General features: G+C 40.4%; 1 protein-coding gene across 9 annotated transcripts in view; it reads right to left on the bottom strand.

Annotated features, from left to right (window-relative positions):
* ago4 (argonaute RISC component 4) overlaps positions 1–26,504 on the bottom strand; it is a 43,136-nt gene extending 16,632 nt beyond the window's left edge. For 5 of the 9 annotated variants that reach the window (XM_087786123.1, XM_087786124.1, XM_087786126.1 and 2 more), the window contains exons 1-8: positions 26,335–26,503; positions 7,005–7,176; positions 6,783–6,903; positions 6,529–6,710; positions 6,081–6,217; positions 5,892–6,026; positions 2,145–2,232; positions 1,931–2,078 (exon numbers count right to left, since the gene is read on the bottom strand). In XM_087786123.1, coding sequence (XP_087642249.1) covers positions 1,931–2,078; positions 2,145–2,232; positions 5,892–6,026; positions 6,081–6,217; positions 6,529–6,710; positions 6,783–6,903; positions 7,005–7,176; positions 26,335–26,353 — 1,002 coding nt within the window. In that variant the 5' untranslated portion in view covers positions 26,354–26,503. Of the gene's footprint in view, positions 1–1,930; positions 2,079–2,144; positions 2,233–5,891; positions 6,027–6,080; positions 6,218–6,528; positions 6,904–7,004; positions 7,177–26,334 lie in introns of all 9 variants that reach the window. The other 4 variants (XM_087786119.1, XM_087786120.1, XM_087786121.1 and 1 more) reach the window with 1 other exon arrangement.
* Between the last annotated feature and the right edge of the window lie 231 nt (positions 26,505–26,735).

Raw genomic sequence — 26,735 nt, 5'->3', positions numbered from 1 at the left:
TACTTGAAGCTGCTTTTAATATATACTAGTTCAAATGTACATAGATGTTTATGCTTGTTGTTGTACTTGAAGCTGCTTTTAATATATACTAGTTCGAATGTACATAGATGTTTATACTTGTTGTTGTACTTGAAGCTGCTTTTAATATATACTAGTTTGAATGTACATAGATGTTTATGCTTGTTGTTGTACTTGAAGCTGCTTTTAATATATACTAGTTCGAATGTACATAGATGTTTATACTTGTTGTTGTACTTGAAGCTGCTTTTAATATATACTAGTTTGAATGTACATAGATGTTTATACTTGTTGTTGTACTTGAAGCTGCTTTTAATATATACTAGTTCGAATGTACATAGATGTTTATACTTGTTGTTGTGCTTGAAGCTTTTAATATATACTAGTTCGAATGTACATAGATGTTTATACTTGTTGTTGTACTTGAAGCTGCTTTTAATATATACTAGTTCGAATGTACATAGATGTTTATGCTTGTTGTTGTACTTAAAGCTGCTTTTAATATATACTAGTTTGAATGTACATAGATGTTTATGCTTGTTGTTGTACTTGAAGCTGCTTTTAATATATACTAGTTTGAATGTACATAGATGTTTATGCTTGTTGTTGTACTTGAAGCTGCTTTTAATATATACTAGTTCGAATGTACATAGATGTTTATACTTGTTGTTGTGCTTGAAGCTTTTAATATATACTAGTTCGAATGTACATAGATGTTTATACTTGTTGTTGTACTTGAAGCTGCTTTTAATATATACTAGTTTGAATGTACATAGATGTTTATGCTTGTTGTTGTACTTGAAGCTGCTTTTAATATATACTAGTTCGAATGTACATAGATGTTTATACTTGTTGTTGTGCTTGAAGCTTTTAATATATACTAGTTCGAATGTACATAGATGTTTATACTTGTTGTTGTACTTGAAGCTGCTTTTAATATATACTAGTTCGAATGTACATAGATGTTTATGCTTGTTGTTGTACTTGAAGCTGCTTTTAATATATACTAGTTTGAATGTACATAGATGTTTATGCTTGTTGTTGTACTTGAAGCTGCTTTTAATATATACTAGTTCGAATGTACATAGATGTTTATGCTTGTTGTTGTACTTGAAGCTGCTTTTAATATATACTAGTTTGAATGTACATAGATGTTTATGCTTGTTGTTGTACTTGAAGCTGCTTTTAATATATACTAGTTTGAATGTACATAGATGTTTATACTTGTTGTTGTACTTGAAGCTGCTTTTAATATATACTAGTTTGAATGTACATAGATGTTTATGCTTGTTGTTGTACTTGAAGCTGCTTTTAATATATACTAGTTCGAATGTACATAGATGTTTATACTTGTTGTTGTACTTGAAGCTGCTTTTAATATATACTAGTTTGAATGTACATAGATGTTTATGCTTGTTGTTGTACTTGAACTTTAATATATACTAGTTTGAATGTACATAGATGTTTATGCTTGTTGTTGTACTTGAACTTTAATATATACTAGTTTGAATGTACATAGATGTTTATGCTTGTTGTTGTACTTGAACTTTAATATATACTAGCTGTTGATTCCGTCCTTTATTTGTATATTCACAAGAAGACAAACCTTATCGTTTCTACTCTTTTAATGTTAAATGATTTTTCTATACATTATTTAATAAAGTCTTTAATCATAGTAAAGAAATTGTATCAAAGTTTCAGAATATGTACTAGTTTAAGTATCCATTACTCAAAAATGTTTTAAAACATGACGAAATGGCTCCAAAATATACGTGGAGAAAAAGTATGTTGAAAGTGTGTTTTCAAGCGATTCCCTTCCAAGCTATATTGTGGTAGATGGTGATTTAAAGTTACTTTTCATATCCCTAGTGACCAGAGAGAAGGTGATGCTACACATGTTGACCTCACTGACCTCCAAGGGAAGGTAGGTGTGCTTCTGTTCCTGGCCGACTTGCAGACAGGGCAGGTGAGGATACTTGAGCTGCAGGTTGTACTTCTGTTTGAAATACTGGGCGACGGTGCACTCCATGGCTTGACCGTTTTCCAGCTGCAGGGGGAACCTGTGCACGGTGGAGACGAGATGAGAAGCCAGCAGCGAGAAGATGGAAGGTTCCATGGATACGTACGTCTGGTGACTGGCAGGACGACGGGTCACGTTGCAAACACGGTACTTTCTCTTCATCTGACCACAATGTGTGACTTCAACCTTTAGACCTGAGAGAACAACAGACCTCAGTCAAGATTTGACCGTATTTTCACAGATAATAATCATTACAAGAAACTCAAATTGATATCAAACTCATTTTAGTCAAACATCACCTGCTGACCACAACGTTATTGAGGAAACATCTCGTCATATATCTGACCATTGTTTACATATTTTGTCCTTTCAGCCTTTTATTAGTCAATACTCGTGTAAGTAAGTAATATTTATAGAGCTTTTCCAGACCAGGGTCACAAAGAACTTAAACAATCAAAACAATATTCAATACTCAATCAAAACAATACTAAACCGATATGAGAATCTAATGAGAAGATGCTTCTGAAGCTTTGGAGCAACAGGAAGTGTTTCTCTCGTCTGGTCTTGAACCATCAGCTCGTCTGTTTCTAATCATTATGTATAAAGTGGCAACTAATTTAACTAAATAAATGAGATTTTATATTTAACCTTTACTAACTTACTGACTCCTTCAAGAAACATGTGTGTTTGATGATCTACTGACTCCTTCAAGAAACATCTGTGTTTGATGATCTACTGACTCCTTCAATAAACATCTGTGTTTGATGATCTACTGACTCCTTCAAGAAACATCTGTGTTTGATGATCTACTGACTCCTTCAAGAAACATCTGTGTTTGATGATCTACTGACTCCTTCAAGAACCATCTGTGTTTGATGATCTACTGACTCCTTCAAGAAACATCTGTGTTTGATGATCTACTGACTCCTTTAAGAAACATCTGTGTTTGATGATCTACTGACTCCTTCAAGAACCATCTGTGTTTGATGATCTACTGACTCCTTTAAGAAACATCTGTGTTTGATGATCTACTGACTCCTTCAAGAAACATGTGTGTTTGATGATCTACTGACTCCTTCAAGAAACATCTGTGTTTGATGATCTACTGACTCCTTCAAGAATCATCTGTGTTTGATGATCTACTGACTCCTTTAAGAAACATGTGTGTTTGATGATCTACTGACTCCTTCAAGAAACATGTGTGTTTGATGATCTACTGACTCCTTCAAGAAACATGTGTGTTTGATGATCTACTGACTCCTTCAAGAATCATCTGTGTTTGATGATCTACTGACTCCTTCAAGAAACATCTGTGTTTGATGATCTACTGACTCCTTTAAGAAACATCTGTGTTTGATGATCTACTGACTCCTTTAAGAAACATGTGTGTTTGATGATCTACTGACTCCTTCAAGAAACATCTGTGTTTGATGATCTACTGACTCCTTCAAGAAACATCTGTGTTTGATGATCTACTGACTCCTTCAAGAAACATCTGTGTTTGATGATCTACTGACTCCTTCAAGAAACATCTGTGTTTGATGATCTACTGACTCCTTTAAGAAACATCTGTGTTTGATGATCTACTGACTCCTTCAAGAAACATGTGTGTTTGATGATCTACTGACTCCTTCAAGAAACATCTGTGTTTGATGATCTACTGACTCCTTCAAGAAACATGTGTGTTTGATGATCTACTGACTCCTTCAAGAAACATCTGTGTTTGATGATCTACTGACTCCTTCAAGAAACATCTGTGTTTGATGATCTACTGACTCCTTCAAGAAACATCTGTGTTTGATGATCTACTGACTCCTTCAAGAAACATCTGTGTTTGATGATCTACTGACTCCTTCAAGAAACATGTGTGTTTGATGATCTACTGACTCCTTTAAGAAACATCTGTGTTTGATGATCTACTGACTCCTTCAAGAAACATCTGTGTTTGATGATCTACTGACTCCTTCAAGAAACATCTGTGTTTGATGATCTACTGACTCCTTCAAGAAACATGTGTGTTTGATGATCTACTGACTCCTTTAAGAAACATCTGTGTTTGATGATCTACTGACTCCTTCAATAAACATCTGTGTTTGATGATCTACTGACTCCTTCAATAAACATCTGTGTTTGATGATCTACTGACTCCTTCAAGAAACATCTGTGTTTGATGATCTACTGACTCCTTCAATAAACATCTGTGTTTGATGATCTACTGACTCCTTCAAGAAACATCTGTGTTTGATGATCTACTGACTCCTTCAAGAACCATCTGTGTTTGATGATCTACTGACTCCTTCAAGAACCATCTGTGTTTGATGATCTACTGACTCCTTCAAGAAACATCTGTGTTTGATGATCTACTGACTCCTTTAAGAAACATCTGTGTTTGATGATCTACTGACTCCTTCAAGAACCATCTGTGTTTGATGATCTACTGACTCCTTCAAGAACCATCTGTGTTTGATGATCTACTGACTCCTTCAAGAACCATCTGTGTTTGATGATCTACTGACTCCTTCAAGAAACATCTGTGTTTGATGATCTACTGACTCCTTTAAGAAACATCTGTGTTTGATGATCTACTGACTCCTTCAAGAACCATCTGTGTTTGATGATCTACTGACTCCTTTAAGAAACATCTGTGTTTGATGATCTACTGACTCCTTCAAGAAACATCTGTGTTTGATGATCTACTGACTCCTTCAAGAATCATCTGTGTTTGATGATCTACTGACTCCTTTAAGAAACATGTGTGTTTGATGATCTACTGACTCCTTCAAGAAACATGTGTGTTTGATGATCTACTGACTCCTTCAAGAAACATGTGTGTTTGATGATCTACTGACTCCTTCAAGAATCATCTGTGTTTGATGATCTACTGACTCCTTCAAGAAACATCTGTGTTTGATGATCTACTGACTCCTTTAAGAAACATCTGTGTTTGATGATCTACTGACTCCTTTAAGAAACATGTGTGTTTGATGATCTACTGACTCCTTCAAGAAACATCTGTGTTTGATGATCTACTGACTCCTTTAAGAAACATCTGTGTTTGATGATCTACTGACTCCTTCAAGAAACATCTGTGTTTGATGATCTACTGACTCCTTCAAGAAACATGTGTGTTTGATGATCTACTGACTCCTTCAAGAAACATGTGTGTTTGATGATCTACTGACTCCTTTAAGAAACATCTGTGTTTGATGATCTACTGACTCCTTCAAGAAACATCTGTGTTTGATGATCTACTGACTCCTTCAAGAATCATCTGTGTTTGATGATCTACTGACTCCTTTAAGAAACATGTGTGTTTGATGATCTACTGACTCCTTCAAGAAACATGTGTGTTTGATGATCTACTGACTCCTTCAAGAAACATGTGTGTTTGATGATCTACTGACTCCTTCAAGAATCATCTGTGTTTGATGATCTACTGACTCCTTCAAGAAACATCTGTGTTTGATGATCTACTGACTCCTTTAAGAAACATGTGTGTTTGATGATCTACTGACTCCTTTAAGAAACATGTGTGTTTGATGATCTACTGACTCCTTTAAGAAACATCTTAAGTTATCTTATTTTCTTTTCCTTGATTTTCTGGAACTCCTGTGTTGTTCTCAGTATTATCTTGATCTTTAAAGTATATACTTTATTGAATATTGTTTTGATTGTTTAAGCGCTTTGTGACCCTGGTCTGGGAAAGCTCTATATAAATAAATATTACTAACTTACTTACTCACTGAACTCATGTAAATTTCCACAAATTCTTTGTCCTCACGCTTCATGAATGTTGGTCAACCTTCAGAGTGAGAAAGAGGTTCTTCAAGCTGAAGCCCAGATTAAAGCCCACCTCGTATTTCCTTAGTGAACTTGACCCGCTGCGAGTCGGTGAGTGGTTTGGTCTGTTCGTTGATGTTCTGGATGTCAAGAACCTCGCACATGAACTCGATCACGGGCTGAGCGCGGTAGAAGGCGGTGGCCGACACTGAGCGAGAGAAGAGTCGTTACAAACATACGTTCACACCAGTTCAAGTCTCACCATCGATGTTGAGCATCATGTTCCACATGGCAGGACGGACAGACTGATGGAAGCCGAACCAAACCTCTCGTCCTCCTCCCAGTGGATGGTAGTAGCCCTCGGGGGGCGAGAAAAACGAACGCCCCACCGGCGTGTACCTGGATCAAACACACACAATATTTGTTACTTTAATCACGTCAAACACACACAATATTTGTTACTTTAATCACGTCAAACACACACAATATTTGTTACTTTAATCACGTCAAACACACACAATATTTGTTACTTTAATCACGTCAAACACACACAATATTTGTTACTTTAATCACGTCAAACACACATTTTTACAACTGTTTAAAGATTGAATATAAGGAGCCTTGAGAGGGTTTATGTTAACCGTGATTAAATCATGTGGGTTATTTTAAATACACTCCAGTGAAACCATCAGGCGTGAAGGCATCAGTACCTCATGGAAGGAAGATGACGCGTGATGACGTCCAGAGCCTGAACAGAGTCTTCTGGAACCTCGTTCAGGTGACCCGACAGAGCTTCCAGCAGCATCTGAAGACTGACCACAGACACCCACTGCAACGACACCTTGAACGTCTGATCCTTGCCCTCCCCGGGCAGCGTCACCTCCAGGTCCACCTGCAGAAGATCCACGAGACGATCAAACGTCGCCAAACCACCAGCGTCCATCATAGCGATCGTGACACTCACCCGGTCTCTTCCTATCGGCAGTGGGTGCGCCGTGTACATGTTCCTCTTCCCATCGTAGCCCGGCTGTCGGTCTCCAAAGATCTGCATCTTGAAGTGCCGCACCATGGTGTCCACCACCTCTCTGCAGGAGAACTCGGTGAATACACAATATTCAACGACAACCATATTACAAAGTTCTCCAAAAACAAAAGGTCACAAAGAAAAAAACTGTCGACCTCTCACCTGTTGACCCTTCGAGGTCGTTTCTCAGGCTTGATGTCGATATCATAATGATAGACATCAATCTTGGGAATCTGCACCTGGAAGTGGTTGGCGAGGAGCCGGATGGGTTTGCCCACCGTGCCGAGGCCGGGACGCCGGGGAGGCTGGAACAGAGACGCAGGGGCGGGCGGGCCTGGAGGGAACATGAGGACTTGGATGAGGTTCACAGTTCAAATGTCTCTTTTCGGGGTCAAGAACGAAGGTTCAAAGCAACAAACGGTCAAAAACAATCTGATAAACCTTCATTACGCTCTATATGGATGAAAGTAGTGATACCGCTCTCCAATATCAGCCCGACCCAGACCCTCGGAGTCGGATCAGGTATCGGTAAAAAAATGAAGCTACGATCCGCTAGATTTAAAGTTCACGAACCTCAGGACGATCAATGATGTCACACACATTTGAGCGTTTGTGTGACGAGCCTCTCAGAGTTAAGACAGTTTCTACGAAGACGCTTCGATCCGCAACCGCCGTCGTTCGATAGCAACAAAATAACAAAGAAAATGTTTGAATGGATGTTGATTGAACATTCCTGGGAGACGTTAAGAAGGTTTGTTTAATATTTAGAACATCAAGGGTTAAATAAGACGCTGAGACTTGGATCTACAAACAACCTTCAAATATAGACCAACTTTCAGGCTTCGATACAAGACGTTACAGACGAGCAGTCTGAGGGTATTTGGATGTTTCCAGCCGTCGTTTTGGACGAAGATGACTGAGCTCCAGTCGCTACATTAAAATCAACACTTTTGTCTATACGAGTAAAGTTTAAATTAGCATAAAGTAAAGCTATAATGACTGCATAAGGAATTAGTGACTTTTTAATTGGATCAGCAATGAACGGTTCATACTCAAAGCCCTGTGCTGTGTCTAACCATACTTCTCTGAGTATACTAGAAGTTAGTATGCATCAGTATAGTGTACGTACTAACTAGTAACTAATCCTCCACAGATAGTATGTCTAACCATACTTCTCTGAGTATACTAGAAGTTAGTATCATCAGGATAGTGTACGTACTAACTAGTAACTAATCCTCCACAGATAGTATGTCTAACCATACTTCTCTGAGTATACTAGAAGTTAGTATCATCAGGATAGTGTACGTACTAACTAGTAACTAATCCTCCACAGATAGTATGTCTAACCATACTTCTCTGAGTATACTAGAAGTTAGTATCATCAGGATAGTGTACGTACTAACTAGTAACTAATCCTCCACAGATAGTATGTCTCAAACATACTTCTCTGAGTATACTAGAAGTTAGTATCATCAGGATAGTGTACGTACTAACTAGTAACTAATCCTCCACAGATAGTATGTCTCAAACATACTTCTCTTAGTATACTAGAAGATAGTATCATCAGGATAGTGTACGTACTAACTAGTAACTAATCCTCCACAGATAGTATGTCTCAAACATACTTCTCTTAGTATACTAGAAGTTAGTATCATCAGGATAGTGTACGTACTAACTAGTAACTAATCCTCCACAGATAGTATGTCTCAAACACACTTCTCTTAGTATACTAGAAGTTAGTATCATCAGGATAGTTTACGTACTAACTAGTAACTAATCCTCCACAGATAGTATGTCTCAAACATACTTCTCTGAGTATACTAGAAGTTAGTATCATCAGGATAGTGTACGTACTAACTAGTAACTAATCCTCCACAGATAGTATGTCTCAAACATACTTCTCTTAGTATACTAGAAGTTAGTATCATCAGGATAGTGTACGTACTAACTAGTAACTAATCCTCCACAGATAGTATGTCTCAAACATACTTCTCTTAGTATACTAGAAGTTAGTATCATCAGGATAGTGTACGTACTAACTAGTAACTAATCCTCCACAGATAGTATGTCTCAAACATACTTCTCTTAGTATACTAGAAGTTAGTATGCATCAGGATAGTGTACGTACTAACTAGTAACTAATCCTCCACAGATAGTAGGTCTAAACATACTTCTCTTAGTATACTAGAAGTAAGTATCATCAGTATAGTGTACGTACTAACTAGTAACTAATCCTCCACAGATAGTAGGTCTAAACATACTTCTCTTAGTATACTAGAAGTTAGTATCATCAGGATAGTGTACGTACTAACTAGTAACTAATCCTCCACAGATAGTATGTCTAAACATACTTCTCTTAGTATACTAGAAGTTAGTATCATCAGGATAGTGTACGTACTAACTAGTAACTAATCCTCCACAGATAGTATGTCTCAAACATACTTCTCTTAGTATACTAGAAGTTAGTATCATCAGGATAGTGTACGTACTAACTAGTAACTAATCCTCCACAGATAGTATGTCTCAAACATACTTCTCTTAGTATACTAGAAGTTAGTATCATCAGGATAGTGTACGTACTAACTAGTAACTAATCCTCCACAGATAGTATGTCTCAAACATACTTCTCTGAGTATACTAGAAGTTAGTATCATCAGGATAGTGTACGTACTAACTAGTAACTAATCCTCCACAGATAGTATGTCTCAAACATACTTCTCTTAGTATACTAGAAGTTAGTATGCAACAGGATAGTGTACGTACTAACTAGTAACTAATCCTCCACAGATAGTATGTCTCAAACATACTTCTCTTAGTATACTAGAAGTTAGTATCATCAGGATAGTGTACGTACTAACTAGTAACTAATCCTCCACAGATAGTATGTCTCAAACATACTTCTCTTAGTATACTAGAAGTTAGTATCATCAGGATAGTGTACGTACTAACTAGTAACTAATCCTCCACAGATAGTTTGTCTCAAATCAATCTCTGCTGCTACACACTAACAGGAAATGACGCGACAGCTTCTTCTTCTACTACTATTTAATGATGTTTCAACCAGCTGTAGGAACACTAGCGACACCTGCTGGCAGCACGTTTTGCAAGTTTGGAAAAAGAAATAAATAAAAATATGAGAATCGAAATATTCACAAGATATTTAAGCTGGTATCAGCAGTGAAGACGTGTTTATCCTCCTACTGCTGCTGAAAATACACCTGTATATACATACATACATACTAATATATATATATATATATATATATATATATATGACGTAACTTCCGTTTACAACGTCACTAAGAAGGAGTAATTTAGTGTAGAAAGTGTCCATCGATTCATGGTATCAGGACAATGACAGTAGGATGTGCAGCTATAGTTCAACAGTTCATAACAATATGAAGATGATATTCCAAAAATAAATCAATTCACCATTTTCACTTCAGCACGAATACATCCAAGAGTACTACCTGGTAGTACCTGGTGATCTAGCGCCGACATTAAACCCCAGGTTGTTAAACGTGCTGCCCTCGTCCGTCTAATAAATGTCATTTTCCTGAATAAAGGACATGATGGCGACACAATGCCAGGCTTGTCGCACGACCCCCTCGTGGACATCAACTGCTTGACTGAACTGAAATGGCCTCCGACTGGCCGGTGGAGCCGCGCGTCGGCCTCTGACCTACTTGGGTCAACCCAGGCTTTGGGGAAACAATGACCCCCAATTATCCTCCAGCCCGCCCCCCCAGCTCCACCCAGACATACAGGTCGCCCTACACCCGAGACAAAGAGCATCTCGGAGACAGACAGCAGCGCCATATGGACGGGTCCACGAGTCTGGGATTATCGTTAGCAACAGGGACCCCCTCGACCCCCTCAACCCCCTCAACCCCCTCGACCATACAGTGGTCCCTCGGTCCGATATACAAGATGTTTACCTTCCATCAAGATACTTCATTGAGCATCTCTTTGACGTCACATCTCGTCCTTGTATTGTTGCTTATAATGTTTTAATGTTTACATTAGTGTTCATGTGATTCAACACTTTTTTCTCGTGTTAACCTTTAAGAAATGATCACTTGTGTTTTTATTCTGCAACATAAACACATGGATGGTGAGTATATTCAAGCTAGGATGTCAGGATCAGTTACTAGCAACACTTAACAGGTTAACCTGCAACTGGTTATGGTTTCAAATCGTCAAATCATCAGGTTTTCACTCAGAGACACAAAAGTGCATTAAATGGAGATAATAACCTTAGAAGTGATGATGTGTTTCCACCTAAGGAAGAACTACATTGACCTGGACAAGTAACTATTACATCAAATAGTTGTTGTTGAATATAAAATAGTTGTTGTTGAATATAAAATAGTTGTTGTTGAATATAAAATAGTTGTTGTTGAATATAAAATAGTTGTTGTTGAATATAAAATAGTTGTTGTTGAATATAAAATAGTTGTTGTTGAATATAAAATAGTTGTTGTTGAATATAAAATAGTTGTTGTTGAATATAAAATAGTTGTTGTTGAATATAAAATAGTTTCAAGAATGAGTGTATGAGGCGAGGTATTGTATTTTGTCAACTGATGGCGAGGAGACTGCAGGGCTCCTGAACGCTCCTGAACGCTCCTGAACGCTCCTGGACGCTCCTGGACGCTCCTGGACGCTCCTGGACGCTCCTGGACGCTCCTGGACGCTCCTGGACGCTCCTGGACGCTCCTGGACGCTCCTGGACGCTCCTGGACGCTCCTGGACGCTCCTGGACGCTCCTGGACGCTCCTGGACGCTCCTGGACGCTCCTGGACGCTCCTGAACGCTCCTGAACGCTCCTGAACGCTCCTGGACGCTCCTGGACGCTCCTGGACGCTCCTGGACGCTCCTGGACGCTCCTGAACGCTCCAGTTAACACGTGATGCTCAAGAACGCAGACAATCCGGACGCTCTCTCCACAACTTCCTGAACCTTCTTTAACGCGTCCTCATGTGGCCCCGTTCACCACTGTGTGTGTGTGTGACACACTATAGTAATGAGTGTGTGTGTGTGTGACACACTATAGTAATGAGTGTGTGTGTGTGTGACACACTATAGTAATGAGTGTGTGTGTGTGGGACACACTATAGTAATGAGTGTGTGTGTGTGGGACACACTATAGTAATGAGTGTGTGTGTGTGACACACTATAGTAATGAGTGTGTGTGTGTGGGACACACTATAGTAATGAGTGTGTGTGTGTGACACACTATAGTAATGAGTGTGTGTGTGTGACACACTATAGTAATGAGTGTGTGTGTGTGTGACACACTATAGTAATGAGTGTGTGTGTGGGACACACTATAGTAATGAGTGTGTGTGTGTGGGACACACTATAGTAATGAGTGTGTGTGTGTGACACACTATAGTAATGAGTGTGTGTGTGTGGGACACACTATAGTAATGAGTGTGTGTGTGTGACACACTATAGTAATGAGTGTGTGTGTGTGACACACTATAGTAATGAGTGTGTGTGTGGGACACACTATAGTAATGAGTGTGTGTGTGGGACACACTATAGTAATGAGTGTGTGTGTGTGGGACACACTATAGTAATGAGTGTGTGTGGGACACACTATAGTAATGAGTGTGTGTGTGTGACACACTATAGTAATGAGTGTGTGTGTGGGACACACTATAGTAATGAGTGTGTGTGTGTGACACACTATAGTAATGAGTGTGTGTGTGTGACACACTATAGTAATGAGTGTGTGTGTGGGACACACTATAGTAATGAGTGTGTGTGTGTGACACACTATAGTAATGAGTGTGTGTGTGTGGGACACACTATAGTAATGAGTGTGTGTGTGTGACACACTATAGTAATGAGTGTGTGTGTGTGACACACTATAGTAATGAGTGTGTGTGTGTGACACACTATAGTAATGAGTGTGTGTGTGTGGGACACACTATAGTAATGAGTGTGTGTGTGTGGGACACACTATAGTAATGAGTGTGTGTGTGGGACACACTATAGTAATGAGTGTGTGTGTGTGACACACTATAGTAATGAGTGTGTGTGTGTGGGACACACTATAGTAATGAGTGTGTGTGTGGGACACACTATAGTAATGAGTGTGTGTGTGTGGGACACACTATAGTAATGAGTGTGTGTGTGGGACACACTATAGTAATGAGTGTGTGTGTGGGACACACTATAGTAATGAGTGTGTGTGTGGGACACACTATAGTAATGAGTGTGTGTGTGGGACACACTATAGTAATGAGTGTGTGTGTGGGACACACTATAGTAATGAGTGTGTGTGTGGGACACACTATAGTAATGAGTGTGTGTGTGGGACACACTATAGTAATGAGTGTGTGTGTGGGACACACTATAGTAATGAGTGTGTGTGTGGGACACACTATAGTAATGAGTGTGTGTGTGGGACACACTATAGTAATGAGTGTGTGTGTGGGACACACTATAGTAATGAGTGTGTGTGTGGGACACACTATAGTAATGAGTGTGTGTGTGGGACACACTATAGTAATGAGTGTGTGTGTGTGACACACTATAGTAATGAGTGTGTGTGTGGGACACACTATAGTAATGAGTGTGTGTGGGACACACTATAGTAATGAGTGTGTGTGTGGGACACACTATAGTAATGAGTGTGTGTGTGTGGGACACACTATAGTAATGAGTGTGTGTGTGGGACACACTATAGTAATGAGTGTGTGTGTGGGACACACTATAGTAATGAGTGTGTGTGTGTGGGACACACTATAGTAATGAGTGTGTGTGTGTGGGACACACTATAGTAATGAGTGTGTGTGTGGGACACACTATAGTAATACGTGTGTGTGTGGGACACACTATAGTAATGAGTGTGTGTGTGGGACACACTATAGTAATGAGTGTGTGTGTGTGTGGGACACACTATAGTAATGAGTGTGTGTGTGTGTGACACACTATAGTAATGAGTGTGTGTGTGACACCTGAACATGTGTCTCAAACACGCCTTGTGTCTTTCATCGTGTCACACTTGTGTGTTTTTATCAAAGTCACATTATTAAAAACACAAATACAAACATCAGGTCGACAAGCTTTTGTTCAGACGCTCAGGAAACGTTTAGCAAAGTTTGTCTCAGTGCTTTGAGTCTGAATACAAATGATGTCACTTTGAGTCAAAGAAGTGGAAACATGTCACGGTTCTGGAGCAGGTACTACACAAAGTCATGCTCTGGAGCAGGTACTACACAAAGTCATGTTCTGGAGCAGGTACTACACAAAGTCATGTTCTGGAGCAGGTACTACACAAAGTCATGCTCTGGAGCAGGTACTACACAAAGTCATGTTCTGGAGCAGGTACTACACAAAGTCATGCTCTGGAGCAGGTACTACACAAAGTCATTTTCTGGAGCAGGTACTACACAAAGTCATGTTCTGGAGCAGGTACTACACAAAGTCACGGTTCTGGAGCAGGTACTACACAAAGTCATGTTCTGGAGCAGGTACTACACAAAGTCATGCTCTGGAGCAGGTACTACACAAAGTCATGCTCTGGAGCAGGTACTACACAAAGTCATGTTCTGGAGCAGGTACTACACAAAGTCATGTTCTGGAGCAGGTACTACACAAAGTCATGTTCTGGAGCAGGTACTACACAAAGTCATGTTCTGGAGCAGGTACTACACAAAGTCATGCTCTGGAGCAGGTACTACACAAAGTCATGCTCTGGAGCAGGTACTACACAAAGTCATGCTCTGGAGCAGATACTACACAAAGTCATGCTCTGGAGCAGGTACTACACAAAGTCATGTTCTGGAGCAGGTACTACACAAAGTCATGTTCTGGAGCAGGTACTACACAAAGTCATGCTCTGGAGCAGGTACTACACAAAGTCATGCTCTGGAGCAGGTACTACACAAAGTCATGCTCTGGAGCAGGTACTACACAAAGTCATGCTCTGGAGCAGGTACTACACAAAGTCATGCTCTGGAGCAGGTACTACACAAAGTCATGCTCTGGAGCAGGTACTACACAAAGTCATGTTATGGAGCAGGTACTACACAAAGTCATGTTCTGGAGCAGGTACTACACAAAGTCATGTTCTGGAGCAGGTACTACACAAAATCATGCTCTGGAGCAGGTACTACACAAAGTCATGTTCTGGAGCAGGTACTACACAAAGTCATGCTCTGGAGCAGGTACTACACAAAGTCATGCTCTGGAGCAGGTACTACACAAAGTCATGTTCTGGAGCAGGTACTACACAAAGTCATGCTCTGGAGCAGGTACTACACAAAGTCATGCTCTGGAGCAGGTACTACACAAAGTCATGTTCTGGAGCAGGTACTACACAAAGTCATGCTCTGGAGCAGGTACTACACAAAGTCATGCTCTGGAGCAGGTACTACACAAAGTCATGTTCTGGAGCAGGTACTACACAAAGTCATGTTCTGGAGCAGGTACTACACAAAGTCATGCTCTGGAGCAGGTACTACACAAAGTCATGTTCTGGAGCAGGTACTACACAAAGTCATGTTCTGGAGCAGGTACTACACAAAGTCATGTTCTGGAGCAGGTACTACACAAAGTCATGCTCTGGAGCAGGTACTACACAAAGTCATGTTCTGGAGCAGGTACTACACAAAGTCATGCTCTGGAGCAGGTACTACACAAAGTCATGTTCTGGAGCAGGTACTACACAAAGTCATGTTCTGGAGCAGGTACTACACAAAGTCATGTTCTGGAGCAGGTACTACACAAAGTCATGTTCTGGAGCAGGTACTACACAAAGTCATGTTCTGGAGCAGGTACTACACAAAGTCATGTTCTGGAGCAGGTACTACACAAAGTCATGCTCTGGAGCAGCTACTACACAAAGTCATGCTCTGGAGCAGGTACTACACAAAGTCATGTTCTGGAGCAGGTACTACACAAAGTCATGCTCTGAAGCAGGTACTACACAAAGTCATGTTCTGGAGCAGGTACTACACAAAGTCATGTTCTGGAGCAGGTACTACACAAAGTCATGTTCTGGAGCAGGTACTACACAAAGTCATGTTCTGGAGCAGGTACTACACAAAGTCATGTTCTGGAGCAGGTACTACACAAAGTCATGTTCTGGAGCAGGTACTACACAAAGTCATGTTCTGGAGCAGGTACTACACAAAGTCATGCTCTGGAGCAGCTACTACACAAAGTCATGCTCTGGAGCAGGTACTACACAAAGTCATGTTCTGGAGCAGGTACTACACAAAGTCATGTTCTGGAGCAGGTACTACACAAAGTCATGTTCTGGAGCAGGTACTACACAAAGTCATGTTCTGGAGCAGGTACTACACAAAGTCATGCTCTGGAGCAGGTACTACACAAAGTCATGCTCTGGAGCAGCTACTACACAAAGTCATGTTCTGGAGCAGGTACTACACAAAGTCATGTTCTGGAGCAGGTACTACACAAAGTCATGTTCTGGAGCAGGTACTACACAAAGTCATGTTCTGGAGCAGGTACTACACAAAGTCATGTTCTGGAGCAGGTACTACACAAAGTCATGTTCTGGAGCAGGTACTACACAAAGTCATGTTCTGGAGCAGGTACTACACAAAGTCATGTTCTGGAGCAGGTACTACACAAAGTCATGTTCTGGAGCAGGTACTACACAAAGTCATGTTCTGGAGCAGGTACTACACAAAGTCATGTTCTGGAGCAGGTACTACACAAAGTCATGTTCTGGAGCAGGTACTACACAAAGTCATGTTCTGGAGCAGGTACTACACAAAGTCATGTTCTGGAGCAGGTACTACACAAAGTCATGTTCTGGAGCAGGTACTACACAAAGTCATGTTCTGGAGCAGGTACTACACAAAGTCATGTTCTGGAGCAGGTACTACACAAAGTCATGTTCTGGAGCAGGTACTACACAAAGTCATGTTCTGGAGCAGGTACTACACAAAGTCATGCTCTGGAGCAGGTACTACACAAAGTCATGTTCTGGAGCAGGTACTACACAAAGTCATGTTCTGGAGCAGGTACTACACAAAGTCATGTTCTGGAGCAGGTACTACACAAAGTCATGTTCTGGAGCAGGTACTACACAAAGTCATGTTCTGGAGCAGGTACTACACAAAGTCATGTTCTGGAGCAGGTACTACACAAAGTCATGTTCTGGAGCAGGTACTACACAAAGTCATGTTCTGGAGCAGGTACTACACAAAGTCATGTTCTGGAGCAGGTACTACACAAAGTCATGTTCTGGAGCAGGTACTACACAAATTCATGTTCTGGAGCAGGTACTACACAAAGTCATGTTCTGGAGCAGGTACTACACAAAGTCATGTTCTGGAGCAGGTACTACACAAAGTCATGCTCTGGAGCAGGTACTACACAAAGTCATGCTCTGGAGCAGGTACTACACAAAGTCATGCTCTGGAGCAGGTACTACACAAAGTCATGCTCTGGAGCAGGTACTACACAAAGTCATGCTCTGGAGCAGGTACTACACAAAGTCATGTTCTGGAGCAGGTACTACACAAAGTCATGTTCTGGAGCAGGTACTACACAAAGTCATGTTCTGGAGCAGGTACTACACAAAGTCATGTTCTGGAGCAGGTACTACACAAAGTCATGTTCTGGAGCAGGTACTACACAAAGTCATGTTCTGGAGCAGGTACTACACAAAGTCATGTTCTGGAGCAGGTACTACACAAAGTCATGTTCTGGAGCAGGTACTACACAAAGTCATGTTCTGGAGCAGGTACTACACAAAGTCATGTTCTGGAGCAGGTACTACACAAAGTCATGTTCTGGAGCAGGTACTACACAAAGTCATGTTCTGGAGCAGGTACTACACAAAGTCATGTTCTGGAGCAGGTACTACACAAAGTCATGTTCTGGAGCAGGTACTACACAAAGTCATGTTCTGGAGCAGGTACTACACAAAGTCATGTTCTGGAGCAGGTACTACACAAAGTCATGTTCTGGAGCAGGTACTACACAAAGTCATGTTCTGGAGCAGGTACTACACAAAGTCATGTTCTGGAGCAGGTACTACACAAAGTCATGTTCTGGAGCAGGTACTACACAAAGTCATGTTCTGGAGCAGGTACTACACAAAGTCATGTTCTGGAGCAGGTACTACACAAAGTCATGTTCTGGAGCAGGTACTACACAAAGTCATGCTCTGGAGCAGGTACTACACAAAGTCATGTTCTGGAGCAGGTACTACACAAAGTCATGTTCTGGAGCAGGTACTACACAAAGTCATGTTCTGGAGCAGGTACTACACAAAGTCATGTTCTGGAGCAGGTACTACACAAAGTCATGTTCTGGAGCAGGTACTACACAAAGTCATGTTCTGGAGCAGGTACTACACAAAGTCATGTTCTGGAGCAGGTACTACACAAAGTCATGTTCTGGAGCAGGTACTACACAAAGTCATGTTCTGGAGCAGGTACTACACAAAGTCATGTTCTGGAGCAGGTACTACACAAATTCATGTTCTGGAGCAGGTACTACACAAAGTCATGTTCTGGAGCAGGTACTACACAAAGTCATGTTCTGGAGCAGGTACTACACAAAGTCATGCTCTGGAGCAGGTACTACACAAAGTCATGCTCTGGAGCAGGTACTACACAAAGTCATGCTCTGGAGCAGGTACTACACAAAGTCATGCTCTGGAGCAGGTACTACACAAAGTCATGCTCTGGAGCAGGTACTACACAAAGTCATGTTCTGGAGCAGGTACTACACAAAGTCATGTTCTGGAGCAGGTACTACACAAAGTCATGTTCTGGAGCAGGTACTACACAAAGTCATGTTCTGGAGCAGGTACTACACAAAGTCATGTTCTGGAGCAGGTACTACACAAAGTCATGTTCTGGAGCAGGTACTACACAAAGTCATGTTCTGGAGCAGGTACTACACAAAGTCATGTTCTGGAGCAGGTACTACACAAAGTCATGTTCTGGAGCAGGTACTACACAAAGTCATGTTCTGGAGCAGGTACTACACAAAGTCATGTTCTGGAGCAGGTACTACACAAAGTCATGTTCTGGAGCAGGTACTACACAAAGTCATGTTCTGGAGCAGGTACTACACAAAGTCATGTTCTGGAGCAGGTACTACACAAAGTCATGTTCTGGAGCAGGTACTACACAAAGTCATGTTCTGGAGCAGGTACTACACAAAGTCATGTTCTGGAGCAGGTACTACACAAAGAACACTGGACAGAGTTACAGACTCACAGCAACTGGAACGAACGCACTGAGAGCTAAACACTAATTATATACCATATATATATGTATATATATGTATATATATATATATTTCATCTTCCATCTCTGCATCTATGAATGATGTGTAGTTTGTCGTGTAAATAAACACCGAAGATCAACAGCATCGACGCTCACGTTTATTTTAACTCAGACGAGTAACTTCATCCGTTAACTTGTTTGTCGGCAGAACATCAAGTACGACTCGTTTCTTCGCAGCACGACATTCAAGGAAACTAGAGAAATAAATAACGGAAGTAGAAAGTCGTCCTTTAAAAAAGGGGATCTTGTCGATTCCTTCAAAGGCAACACAACCTCAAGTCAGTCCCTGGAGTGAGTCTGATTGAATGGAGGTCAAGGTCCTCGTGCATCAACTCCTGAGTCTTCCATCAATTTACTAGAACATTCCCAACAGGAAAAACCTCAGATGAGCAGCTAGAGGAGCTTCAACATTTGATGACCACGTCCTCTGGACACAACACAGAATGTGAAGGTATCTCTGGAAAACACATGCTGTGGGGGGCAAAGTGACTGCGGGTTTCAGGGTTTGGGGCACTAAAGGGGTCTCATAAGAACGGGACTGAACAACATGATGGACCATATGTTCTGGACTAGAAGTGTCTCCGGAGCACGAGTCGCTCCAGACATGAAATACATAATAAAGAAGTAAAAACATATATAAGTCGCAATTTGGGGGGAAAGTGATTTGATAAAATCCAAGAACATGTGATCTTGAAAGATTAAAATAAAACTAGAGGCAACAACAGAATAATGTTCCGTTACATGAAGTGAGAACCTGGTATGTTAACATAACATATGAAGAGTTATTCAGAGAACTATAGCATCAATAACTAACTAGTTTACCAAACCATCCGTGTAACTCCAAATAACTCTTCATCCTCGTGTCACTTTTAAACAACTAACTAACTCCGGAGGTAGAAGATGCTTCCTCTTCTACGTGGAAATGATCAACACAGGCCTAGAGCGCCCTCTTGTGGTTTAGTGTGAGAATAACATGTGAAATGATATAATAATGTGGTAATAATTTCACACATACAGTGCCTTGCGAAAGTATTCGGCCCCCTTGAACCTTTCAACATTTCCCCACATTTCAGGCTTCAAACATAAAGATATAAAATTTTAAATGTTTGTCATGAATCAACAACAAGTGGGACACAATCGTGAAGTGGAACGAAATTTATTGGATAATTTAAACTTTTTTAACAAATAAAAAACTGAAAAGTGGGGCGTGCAATATTATTCGGCCCCCTTGCGCTAATACTTTGTAGCGCCACCTTTTGCTGCAATTCCAGCTGCAAGTCTCTTGAGGTATGTCTCTATCAGTTTTGCACATCGAGAGACTGGAATTCTTGCCCATTCTTCCTTCAAAACAGCTGGAGCTCAGTGAGGTTGGATGGAGAGCGTTTGTGAACAACAGTCTTCAGCTCTTTCCACAGATTCTCGATTGGATTCAGGTCTGGACTTTGACTTGGCCATTCTAACACCTGGATACGTCTATTTGTGAACCATTCCATTGTAGATTTGGCTTTATGTTTTGGATCATTGTCCTGTTGGAAGATAAATCTCCATCCCAGTCTCAGGTCTTTTGCAGACTCCAACAGGTTTTCTCCCAGAATGGTCCTGAATTTGGCTCCATCCATCTTCCCATCAATTGTAGCCATCTTCCCTGTCCCTGCTGAAGAAAAGCAGGCCCAAACCATGATGCTGCCACCACCATGTTTGACAGTGTTGATGATGTGTTCTGGGTGATGAGCTGTGTTGCTTTTACGCCAAACATGTCGTTTTGCATTGTGGCCAAAAAGTTCAATTTTGGTTTCATCTGACCAGAGCACCTTCTTCCACATGTTTGGTGTGTCTCCCAGGTGGCTTGTGGCAAACTTTAAATGAGACTTTTTATGGATATCTTTGAGAAATGGCTTTCTTCTTGCCACTCTTCCATAAAGGCCAGATGTGTGCAGTGCACGACTGATTGTTGTCCTCTGGACAGACTCTCCCACCTCAGCTGTAGTTATCTGCAGTTCATCCAGAGTGATCATGGACCTCTTGGCTGCATCTCTGATCAGTCTTCTCCTTGTTTGAGATGAAAGTTTGGAGGGACGGCCGGGTCTTGGTAGATTTGCAGTGGTCTGATACTCCTTCCATTTCAATATAATTGCTTGCACAGTGCTCCTTGAGATGTTTAAAGCTTGGGAAATCTTTTTGTATCCAAATCCGGCTTTAAACTTCTCCACAACAGTATCTCGGACCTGCCTGGTGTGTTCTTTTGTCTTCATGGTTCTCTCTGCGCTTTAAACAGAACCCTGAGACTATCAAAGAGCAGGTGCATTTATACGGAGACTTGATGACACACAGGTCTATTCTATTTATCATCATCAGTCATTTAGGACAACATTTGATCATTCAAAGATCCTCACTGAACTTCTGGAGTGAGTTTGCTGCACTGAAAGTAAAGGGGCGAATAATATTGCACGCCCCACTTTTCAGTTTTTTATTTGTTAAAAAAGTTTAAATTATCCAATAAATTTCGTTCCACTTCACGATTGTGTCACTTGTTGTTGATTCATGACAAAAAATTAAAATTTTATATCTTTATGTTTGAAGCCTGAAATGTGGCGAAATGTTGAAAGGTTCAAGGGGGCCGAATACTTTCGCAAGGCACTGTAAGTCGCTCCAGAGTATAAATCGCGGACAAACTATGAAAAATACTGCGACTTATAATCCAGAAAATACGGTATTTAAGAGAAAACATTTGCCCTGATGGTTGGATTCTCACCTTTGACTCTAAACAGCCCATAAGTCATGAAGTCACGAGTCGACCTGCTGCCGTCATCAAGTAGCTTGTAGCTAACGTGCTAACGTGCTAACGTGCTAACACACAAGAACAGAGAAGCAAGACTCTGCTGCTAGAAAGGTCACGAGGCTTCATGGTCGTATACAAATATGAACAAACACCAAGTGTGGGTCACAGCCAAACAAAAACATGCTCACAATTGAAATGTTCATCATTATACATGGAAAACTGAATAAAAAGTAGTAAAACATACACTTAAAGTTGACTTTCTTTATACATTCTGAAGCCTCTGCAGTGTTTTTGCAATGTGGGTCATTCATTGGTTAATGGGTCTGGTCACGGTGAAGCTTGAAAGGTGTCAGAGATCATGGATCTTCTGCTGGTGTCGACGAACCTCTTCAATGACGCCATGATTGAAACCATCATTTATGTTTGTTGAAGAAGTTGTTAAGAGCCGTGGAACTGTTTTCAACTCGAACATCTTCAATTGAGCTTAACTGTGCTTCGACAAGAAGCATTGATGAAACTATCATAATTATTAACTCAGTGGATGAAGCTGATCACAAGTAACATTGAAACTATCATAATTATTAACTCAGTGGATGAAGCGGATCACAAGTATCATTGAAACTATCATAATTATTAACTCGGTGGATGAAGCTGATCACAAGTAACATTGAAACTATCATAATTATTAACTCAGTGGATGAAGCGGATCACAAGTAACATTGAAACTATCATAATTATTAACTCAGTGGATGAAGCGGATCACAAGTAACATTGAAACTATCATAATTATTAACTCAGTGGATGAAGCGGATCACAAGTATCATTGAAACTATCATAATTATTAACTCAGTGGATGAAGCTGATCACAAGTATCATTGAAACTATCATAATTATTAACTCAGTGGATGAAGCTGATCACAAGTAACATTGAAACTATCATAATTATTAACTCAGTGAATGAAGCTGATCACAAGTAACATTGAAACTATCATAATTATTAACTCAGTGAATGAAGCGGATCACAAGTAACATTGAAACTATCATAATTATTAACTCAGTGAATGAAGCGGATCACAAGTAACATTGAAACTATCATAATTATTAACTCAGTGGATGAAGCGGATCACAAGTATCATTGATACTATCATAATTATTAACTCAGTGAATGAAGCGGATCACAAGTAACATTGAAACTATCATAATTATTAACTCAGTGGATGAAGCGAATCACAAGTATCATTGAAACTATCATAATTATTAACTCAGTGGATGAAGCTGATCACAAGTATCATTGATACTATCATAATTATTAACTCAGTGGATGAAGCGAATCACAAGTAACATTGAAACTATCATAATTATTAACTCAGTGGATGAAGCGAATCACAAGTATCATTGAAACTATCATAATTATTAACTCAGTGGATGAAGCGGATCACAAGTAACATTGAAACTATCATAATTATTAACTCAGTGGATGAAGCGAATCACAAGTATCATTGAAACTATCATAATTATTAACTCAGTGGATGAAGCGGATCACAAGTAACATTGAAACTATCATAATTATTAACTCAGTGGATGAAGCGAATCACAAGTAACATTGAAACTATCATAATTATTAACTCAGTGGATGAAGCGGATCACAAGTAACATTGAAACTATCATAATTATTCTTTGCGCTTGATGGTCTACTGACTCCTTCAAGAAACATCTGTGTGTTTGATGATCTACTGACTCCTTCAAGAAACATCTGTGTTTGATGATCTACTGACTCCTTCAAGAAACATGTGTGTTTGATGATCTACTGACTCCTTCAAGAAACATCTGTGTTTGATGATCTACTGACTCCTTCAAGAAACATCTGTGTTTGATGATCTACTGACTCCTTCAAGAAACATCTGTGTTTGATGATCTACTGACTCCTTCAAGAAACATCTGTGTTTGATGATCTACTGACTCCTTCAAGAAACATGTGTGTTTGATGATCTACTGACTCCTTCAAGAAACATCTGTGTTTGATGATCTACTGACTCCTTCAAGAAACATCTGTGTTTGATGATCTACTGACTCCTTTAAGAAACATCTGTGTTTGATGATCTACTGACTCCTTCAAGAAACATCTGTGTTTGATGATCTACTGACTCCTTTAAGAAACATCTGTGTTTGATGATCTACTGACTCCTTCAAGAAACATCTGTGTTTGATGATCTACTGACTCCTTCAAGAAACATGTGTGTTTGATGATCTACTGACTCCTTCAAGAAACATCTGTGTTTGATGATCTACTGACTCCTTCAAGAAACATGTGTGTTTGATGATCTACTGACTCCTTCAAGAAACATCTGTGTTTGATGATCTACTGACTCCTTTAAGAAACATCTGTGTTTGATGATCTACTGACTCCTTCAAGAAACATCTGTGTTTGATGATCTACTGACTCCTTCAAGAAACATCTGTGTTTGATGATCTACTGACTCCTTCAAGAAACATGTGTGTTTGATGATCTACTGACTCCTTTAAGAAACATCTGTGTTTGATGATCTACTGACTCCTTCAAGAAACATCTGTGTTTGATGATCTACTGACTCCTTCAAGAAACATGTGTGTTTGATGATCTACTGACTCCTTCAAGAAACATCTGTGTTTGATGATCTACTGACTCCTTCAAGAAACATGTGTGTTTGATGATCTACTGACTCCTTTAAGAAACATCTGTGTTTGATGATCTACTGACTCCTTCAAGAAACATCTGTGTTTGATGATCTACTGACTCCTTCAAGAAACATCTGTGTTTGATGATCTACTGACTCCTTCAAGAAACATGTGTGTTTGATGATCTACTGACTCCTTCAAGAAACATCTGTGTTTGATGATCTACTGACTCCTTCAAGAAACATGTGTGTTTGATGATCTACTGACTCCTTCAAGAAACATCTGTGTTTGATGATCTACTGACTCCTTCAAGAAACATGTGTGTTTGATGATCTACTGACTCCTTCAAGAAACATGTGTGTTTGATGATCTACTGACTCCTTCAAGAAACATCTGTGTTTGATGATCTACTGACTCCTTCAAGAAACATCTGTGTTTGATGATCTACTGACTCCTTCAAGAAACATCTGTGTTTGATGATCTACTGACTCCTTCAAGAAACATCTGTGTTTGATGATCTACTGACTCCTTCAAGAAACATCTGTGTTTGATGATCTACTGACTCCTTCAAGAAACATCTGTGTTTGATGATCTACTGACTCCTTCAAGAAACATCTGTGTTTGATGATCTACTGACTCCTTCAAGAAACATCTGTGTTTGATGATCTACTGACTCCTTCAAGAAACATCTGTGTTTGATGATCTACTGACTCCTTCAAGAAACATCTGTGTTTGATGATCTACTGACTCCTTCAAGAAACATCTTAATACGTTTCTATTTGTTCAGGCTTTTCCTTGATTTTCTGGAACTCCTGTGTTGTTATCAGTTTTATCTTGATCTTTAAAGTATATACTTTATTGAATATTGTTTTGATTGTTTAAGTTCTTTGTGACCCTGGAAAAGCTCTCTATAAATAAAAATTACTTACTTACACAAGAACAGACTTGAAACTGTTTAGAACATCTTAGAATTTTGTAGATATTTCAAATCATTTGTTTTTGATTCGCTGCATCAACATTTGATTGACAGGAGACACAAGAACACGTGTGTGTGTAACTATCAGAACATAATAAAACTATTGATCTATGTTATATTTAACGTCGTTATTCTACACATCTGGTCCAGGTGTGTCTCAACGTTCAGACCAGGTTCAGAGATAATGTCTTTGTTATCAGGAGTGACATCGATAGAAGATCGATAGAAGATCGATGTTCCACAGAAGACGCGCGGAAACGACAACAACAACACACACACTTCCTGCCGTCGAGCTACACGACTGACACACACTTCCATTTTCGTTTCGATCAACGTTTCCTGGCTTTCATTTTACGTTTCCGTCCAGAGCTGTCATCATGGACGAACCCGCCGGAAGAGACACGCACTTCTGATGGCGCGGAGAAGAATCCACGAGAAGACACTTGAAATGAGATCGAGAGCACGAGACGTAAACACGGAACCAGGCGGAAGAAGGACGCGAGGAAGGAAGGAAGGACGCGAGGAAGGAAGGAAGGAAGGAAGGAGGGAGGGAGGAAAGGAGGGAGGAAAGGACGGTCCTTGTTAAATCTCACTCACACAATACACGGACACGACGAGAGTGTCTTCGCTCAGCTCTGGACACACTTGTTGTCACGAACACTCAACTGACGCCATTAACGGCCTGTGTTTCCCGGCGCCGCGCGGAGGCCTCAGTGAAGCCTCGGCCCACAGTGCTGCGCCGCGGCCGCGTACACACGCACCTCCGGCGGCTGCCTCGTCTGTACTCACCGGGTCCGAGCGCTTCCATGGCCGAGGCCTCTCTCTCCGTCTCTGTCCCGGCCTGGCGGCTCCGTACCGACGCTGAGATTGGAGGCGGTATCGCGAGGCTGAGCGAGTCAAACAGAAGAAAAGGAAATAAACGCAGGACTGACGGCCTCGACCGACACTGCTGCTGTGGTGGCGCGGATCTGCCACTGCGCATGCGTCAGCCAGAGAAGCAGGAGCCCGTGCTGCGCATGCGTGTACTCGCCACTATTTACGTTACAGTAACGTGTTTTAGAAATAATTATGTCAAATGATACGATTAATCTTAATGATTAATTACGATCAGAAATATAGAGACTTACAAACATTAACGTGTTTTAGAAATAATTATGTCAAATGATAAAAAATGATATAATTAATCTTAA

This window comes from Callionymus lyra, chromosome 3 (assembly GCF_982586985.1).
Source record: "Callionymus lyra chromosome 3, fCalLyr1.hap1.1, whole genome shotgun sequence".
NCBI lineage: Eukaryota > Metazoa > Chordata > Actinopteri > Syngnathiformes > Callionymidae > Callionymus > Callionymus lyra.
Note: the sequence above shows the minus strand (reverse complement) of the source record. Positions and strands in the feature narration are given on the sequence as shown.